Source organism: Ranitomeya variabilis, chromosome 7, assembly GCF_051348905.1.
Source record: "Ranitomeya variabilis isolate aRanVar5 chromosome 7, aRanVar5.hap1, whole genome shotgun sequence".
NCBI classification, from domain to species: Eukaryota; Metazoa; Chordata; class Amphibia; order Anura; family Dendrobatidae; genus Ranitomeya; species Ranitomeya variabilis.
In genome coordinates this window covers 78,790,174-78,797,057 of record NC_135238.1, presented here as the reverse complement: position 1 = coordinate 78,797,057, position 6,884 = coordinate 78,790,174, and the positions used below count along the sequence as shown (strand labels likewise).

The window sequence follows — 6,884 nt, the reverse complement described above, 5'->3', positions numbered from 1 at the left end:
ATCAATATTAGACGTGTCCAGTCGGTAGTCCAATATAGTTCATTAGTACTAGATAATTCCTGGGCGCTGACATCACAGGATGCGGCTAAGGCCTTTGATTCTCTTGAATGGCCCTTTCTTCTGGCCTGCTTGCAAAAATACGGCTTCGGAGATAAATTCTTTAAGTGGGTGGGCCTACTTTATATCAAACCTAAAGCCCGTCTAATTGTAAATGGTACAATTTCTAAACCCTTCTCATTACATAGAGGTACCCGTCAGGGGTGTCCCCTCTCTCCGGCCCTCTTCGCTCATGCAATAGAGGCATTGGCGATACGCGTGAGGTCTTCCCCAGATATTAGTGGTATAGATATAGCTGGCCGGGTGGACACCATCTGTCTATATGCTGATGATATGGTGATATTTATGGATAAAGCGGAGGAAACACTGCCACGGGTAATTGCCACTATAGATAAATTTAGTAGATTTTCTGGCCTATACATAAATTGGGATAAGTCCGCATTGATGCCTCTCACCCATACTCCTATGCCCCGTCTTGGGACCCTCTCTCCCCTTCCTATTGTCACCAGCTTTAAATACCTAGGCATATATATTTCTCACTTTGGAAGGCTGGACCTTAATCTTAATATATTTCCTCTGGTAGAACTGGTTAAAACAAAATTTTCTATTTGGTCTAAACTCCCACTCTCTGTTGCGGGTCGTATTAATTTAATTAAAATGATACTGCTTCCTAAACCCAATTACTCCCTCCAACACAGTGCAGCCCCAATCCCTAAATCTTTTTTTACCACTTTAAATTCGCTAACTACATCCTTCATTTGGGGTAATTCCAGACCTAAACTTAAACTGTCCACATTGCAAGGTCGGTCAGAAACGGGGGGGAGGGGCGGCGTTGCCAGATTTTTATCTTTATTATCTGGCTGGTCAAGCTAAAGCCCTCAATAAATGGATGCCTGATAGGTCCCCTCCCAACTCTGAGAGTCACCTATTTCACTCGGCCCATATCGATTGCCCACTAAACTTTTTAGAGATGGAGAGAACTAGTGTCCCACGTTTGCTACCTTTGCTCCGTTTGGCGCGTTCAGTTTGGAAGCAGATTAAAAAAACTATTAAATTCACAGCTATTATAGCGGAGATGCCTCTATGGAGCAATAGTTATTTTCCACCACTATCCAAGCACCCGTCCACTGACTTCTGGGTGACGAGTGGTGTCTCCTCAATAGGGGATTTATATAATGGGGGAATCTTTGTGTCTTTTGAGCAATTACAGACGAAACATAATATACCAAGGTCCCAATTTTTTCGATATCTTCAATTGAGGTCAGCTGTTCAATCGTATATGAGACATTCAGGTGCAGGTCGTGCTATTTCCTCTCTACCTTTGATCGGGATCCTTAATTCTCAAGGCCCTCAAGGTCTAATCTCTTCCCTATATACTTATCTGCTATCTTCGGGAGCTACATCTATTCTTGATTCTATTAAGGGAAAGTGGGGGGGACTCCTCTCCAATATACAGGACGAGGATTGGGATGACGCTCTTGAATCTTCAATTAATGTATCTCCATCAGTTAATAACAGGATGACCCAGCTATACATCATGCATCAAGCATATTTAACTCCGATACGGCTCTATAAAATGGGCCGATTCCAAACGTCAGAGTGTCCGCGTTGTCATACGTCAGACGCAGATTTTATCCACATGATATGGAGTTGTCCTGTTGTTTCTCATTATTGGAAGGAGGTAACATCTTTGCTAACTCCATTGTTATCATTCCCCGTCCCCCTTGATCCACTAATTTGTATATTTGGAGTATGGGAGGAAGAGACTTGGGATCACTATACTGTTATCCTCTTGCGAGAGACCCTTTTTATGGCAAGGAAGGCACTGGCGCTACGATGGATGGGTAACTTATGCACCTCCCGGAAAACTTGGATCGACCTCGTGAACGCACATTATACCAGAATAGGGGATGCTCGGGTAAATTTGAAAAAATTTGGGGTAGATGGAATTCATCCCATCTCACTCTGTAGATATTATATGGCTGGTTCTGGTACTGGGTGGGGACGTCACAAGGGCAACAGGCACGTGATAATTGCGGCGTATTAGTAGTTAGAGTAAGGATAGGTACAATTCAAATGTCATTTCTTTATATATGTTACAAATTACTTAAACTCCTTTACTTTATAGTTTTGGGAAAACGTTTGTTATATATGAGACAGTATTTTGTAATATACTTGCCAATATATACTTTCAATGCACTGTTTATTATGCTTAAGCCTTGGAAACAAATGTATATGTAACATGATTCATTTTTTGTTATTAATAAACGAATTAAAAAAAAATAAAATAAATGGAACATCTAAAATAAAATAAAAAATATATAATTATTTTTTTCTAAATGTGACCAATCATATATTATACAAATGTATAAACATACAAGCTCATGGCACAACCAAATATTAAGCTATAAATAAGTTTATGTTTAAGCAGATGAGACAAAATTATTAGCAAAGAGCAATGTCATTTTGATTTAGAAATATCCGTGGCTCAGAGAAGCAACCAGGACATTGATGAACGTCTCCCAGGCAGCCTGGACTTGAGGGGTGAATGCAGACCCCAACTTGGAGGCCAAGACGATGACCAGAACTTCTCCCAGACGCTGTGGAAGAAGAGCAAAATATTCAGTGAATATCAGTTCAACTGTTATGGGAACTAGATGTGAAAATTATAACATTTCATTTTTTCACCCTATGATACTGATGTAAATCAATTTTGATACGTTTTCTAGCCAGTATTGAAGATTTATCGAAGTAGGATGTGACCATACCTGTTCATCTGCCCGCTCCAATGGAAAAACAGCTTTCCTGTGCAAAATGTTTTTCAATTCGAGGAGGCAGATGGACAGGTCTGGTCACTTGCCCCTGAGCAATAACCATGTTGGGAACAGGAGTTCTGTGCCATTTGTGAAGAATGATGTACTAACTAGTGCAGAAGGAGAAATGGAATAACTGACATATTAGTAAATGATGCAAAGTAATGAATCCTACATATCTGTTAAAATAAGCAAAAAGTGCTCAATGCCAAAGTACTTAATTCTACAAATGTATTAAAATAACCAGTGTTGCTTCTGTACCTTGAAGTTCTCAGGATCAATGTGGAGTTCCTGAGCATGGGACTTGCTGAGGTCAGCCAGGTGCTTTTTCACACTATCAATGTGTTGGATGGCACCGCCGACAGCTGTGAGCACCTTCTTGCCATGAGCCTTCACCTTGGCATTGCCGGAAATGGCGGTTACATTGGACAGGTTTCCGAAGGAGCTGAAGTATCTCTGGGTCCAGGGGTACACGGCCAGCAGCCTAATAAGAAGGAACTCATTAGATATGTGCACCGTTTATTAAAATGGGATAAAAGGATCATTGTTTTGTGAACATTAAAATATTCCTGGAAAAATAACTTAAGGTATACATTCAATTATGGTGTTGTTAAAAAGGTTAAATCATTTGCTGATATAAATTAGTATACAAAGCCAAATCATACCAGAGATTCCCATAATATATGTAATAATTACTATTCAATCTACAAATAATTAGAGCAATCTAAGGGGCCATTTACAATGCTTGATAATGAAGAATAAACATTTATAGAAACAAACACTTATTTCCAGATTATCGATAATTAAGAAGGTCACCAATCACCAGATGAATGAACAGAACACTTGATCATCGGGTGAAATTATTTTTAAAATTGTGTAAACAGGACACGTTCTATAGAAAACATTGATATTCTATGTGCACAGAACGATAATATTAACGATAGTGGTCACCTGTCTAAACTCTCTATTAAGTGACCAGAGATTGGCCCACATGTAGCCGATCACCAGTCCTTTAATAGCCTGTATAAATGCAGTATAAGAAAATAGTTATTGCCGTAGTTAAACCTACTGTTCAAGGAAAGTTATGTGAAATCATAAAATTACAGTAATGAAATGCAACAAAATAAATCGTATTAGATATCGTCATCATTCTCTTACCTTGTCAGGGCATCGTGCCCATCCTGCTCAACATTAACCTTGGCCCAGAAGACGGATGTGATGGCAGCTTTCTCCTCAGCAGTCCAGTGCACCATTGTTGCTGTTGTGTTGTAGTTTGTTGTTTGTGAATCTTTTGCAGTGTGCTGTACATCCTGGATATTATGTGTCCTCTTTATAGTGACCGTTCCCCATTACCTATGGAAATGATGACATTGGAAAAATGGACAACTTACCAGTGACCACTTTACGCTGAGATAAGAAAACATTCCTGCACTTTTTACTCAGCATTTCCAATAAGAGCAATACTTGACCACCACATGACCAGAACAATTCTAAAATTTGGCAATATAAACATTATATGTAAAGAATTTGGTTTCATGTTGTTGTTTTTTTAATAAAACAAAATGCATGTACAAAATAAGAATTACTAGCAAAAAAAATTCTTGACTGTTTTTTTCCTCAAAGTTTTGGAAAGGTGAAATTACATGTATGCATGATGAAATCTTTAGGCCGCATTTGCAGCGCCCCAGAGTCCTGGTCGTTGCAGTACTGATGCTCCGCCGCTAAGGGGGGCTATGGTACGTCTGATGGCACTGAAGGAGTTCACCTGACCAGGTATCAAAGACACCTATACACTTCATAGTCTGGCCTCCAGGGGGAGCTAAGGGTGCTATGAGGCCACTCCTCACAGTCTGGTAAAACTGGGGGTTAGATAGGAAGTTAGAGAGAAGCTGACTGGGTTGGAACCAGGCAACATCCTGTGGCAGAGGGTGTTGCAGGGGAAGATTCAGGGGGGTCCCTGTCAGGGGTGGGATCCTGACAGAGGCCTAGCGAACAGGAAAGAACGTTACGGGACCGTGCCTGCACTTCATCGCGGCGGTACCCCAAGAAAGGACAAGAAGCGAGGTTTATTGTGCTGAGTGAGAAACGAGATCAACGCAACTAGGAGAAACACCAGTAGGAGTCGTGCTGTAAGATGAGGCAACATCCTACTGAGGCGCGTAGCCAGTGGCCGGAAACGCAGAGGAAGTATTGAGCTCCAGGCCTTACTTCAAACCTACGGCAGGACAGTCAGTTATAGGCGGGCTGTCTCACTCAAATCACCTAAGAAGACATAGGGGGCAACAGTTGGAGAGGGGCGACACTAGGGTCCCGTCATACAGGTGCGTCCTAGCCATATCATCTGGGGGGACGAAGAAGAACATCAAAATCGAGTTGTGAGGGAACTTCAGAAACAGACACAACAGTTGTGGGGACTATCCCGTAAGCACAGTAGGGGAGGACCACAACACACAAGCGCTAGAAGGTAGGCACAGATTTCCACCTGCAAAGGGAACTCTGGAGGTGCCATCGGACCGGCCGGACTCACGCAGCCCGGTTAACCGTATTCCGGACTGAGGATCCTGAAGCCTTCAGTAAAGAGGTAAAGAGACTGCAACCTGGTGTCCTCATTATTTACTGCGACCTGCCCCGACCACAACAACATCACTCTCCACCTTCATTGGACGCCCCTCAGCAGGGTCACGGGCCGGGTCTAGCCACCGTGACAACCCCAGAACTGAGACAGAGGCCCGGTACCGGGTGCCCCTCGGCTCTGCGGCAGTGGGGGCGCTCCAACTTGGCATCACGAACAGGATCTACTTAAGCCTGAAGAATCAGGTCATGTGTGCCTTGGAACTGTGATTTATTGTGCTTGGACTGTGACTTATTGCAAAGACTGTGCATTGCCACTTGCCGCCAAAAACCGCCGCCATTACAGCACTGAGGAGAGCGCAGGAGGAGAAGAGGGGCATGGAGTAGGCGTGGACCAGCTGAAGAGCGCGAAAGACAATGGCCGCCCAATCTAAATATTTCTGTACCTTGAGGACGTGTCCGTCAGCAGCCGAGATCCGCCTCTTGATTCTCAATGGTGGGCGGAGACAGAGAAAACTAAACCGCCCACGAAGGAGAGAGCGGGAAAAGGACCAGGAAGCGGCCCACGTGGAGGATGAGATGGCTGACCGCTCGGGCTCAGAATGTGGGGTTGAAGAGGAGAACTCCCCCAACTACCCGGAGGAGCGTAGTGGCCCTGTCCCCACAGCCGATGCGGACCTCCTGCAACTTGAGATGGAGGACTTAATGGACCGGCTTCTCTGGCTGCGGATGGGAGCCAAGGCCGCACCCCAGGAGGTGCCGGCGGAAGGATTCCCGACCTCGGTTCCCGCACCGCTGATTGACTTGCTGCCGACGTCTCCACCGATGGCACCGCCAGTGGGATCCGCCACAAGGGAGGACGCTGCATCGGCCGGTAAGCCCGCCGACCCTGCCCCGTTAGCAGCGGACCTGCTGATAGGCCCCGTCGCAGCGCCACCTCCCCCTGGGACCTATCGGCTCCAGTGCCTTCCCTGGGACCAGGCCACAGGCATGGAGCACCTCCTGAAGCCCCCGATCTCACCAGTCACCCTGCCGGGCACGGTCTATGCGGAGCGCACGGTATGCCGCTGGGTGAACCCCGGGGCCAACTTTATGGGATTCCCCGGGGTGGCAACCCAGGAGGGTGAAATGGCACAGGCCCTTAGCTGGGAGGAATACCAGGCCCAGCTAGAACAGCAGTGGGAAAAGAAGGAGGAGGCGTACCGGGCCGGGATGGAGGCCTACCATCAAAAAGACTTGGCGGTCAAGGACCGGGCCCGCAAGGACCCTGTTATGACCCCAATGGCAGAGGGTCTCAAAAGTACATACCAAGTCTGCAAACACAAAAAACCAGCTCATAGGGCAGTGGTAACTGGGCTGACCATATATCTAATCCTAGCACCACAAATAGCAGCAGCTGGGGAACGTGCCTACGTTGGTTCTAGACGTCTCGTGCCAGCCGGA

At 45.4% G+C, this 6,884-nt stretch overlaps 1 protein-coding gene across 1 annotated transcript; it reads right to left on the bottom strand.

Annotated features, from left to right (window-relative positions):
* Window positions 1–2,528: 2,528 nt before the first annotated feature.
* LOC143784989 (hemoglobin subunit beta-2-like) lies at window positions 2,529–4,149 on the bottom strand. Its single transcript, XM_077273617.1, has 3 exons — window positions 4,029–4,149; window positions 3,132–3,354; window positions 2,529–2,657 (listed from the first exon to the last, which is right to left on the bottom strand). Exons 1-3 carry the CDS (start codon window positions 4,121–4,123, stop codon window positions 2,529–2,531), a joined length of 447 nt encoding a protein of 148 aa, XP_077129732.1. The 5' UTR covers window positions 4,124–4,149.
* Window positions 4,150–6,884: the final 2,735 nt, after the last annotated feature.

Coding starts and splice junctions, on each gene's coding strand:
- LOC143784989 (XM_077273617.1), bottom strand. CDS start 4,123: ATGGTGCACTGGACTGCTGAGGAGAAAGCTGCCATCACATCCGTCTTC. Junction 3,355..4,028: donor GGGCACGATGCCCTGACAAG/GTAAGAGAATGA, acceptor CCTTCTTATTAG/GCTGCTGGCCGTGTACCCCT. Junction 2,658..3,131: donor TTGATCCTGAGAACTTCAAG/GTACAGAAGCAA, acceptor CTTCTTCCACAG/CGTCTGGGAGAAGTTCTGGT.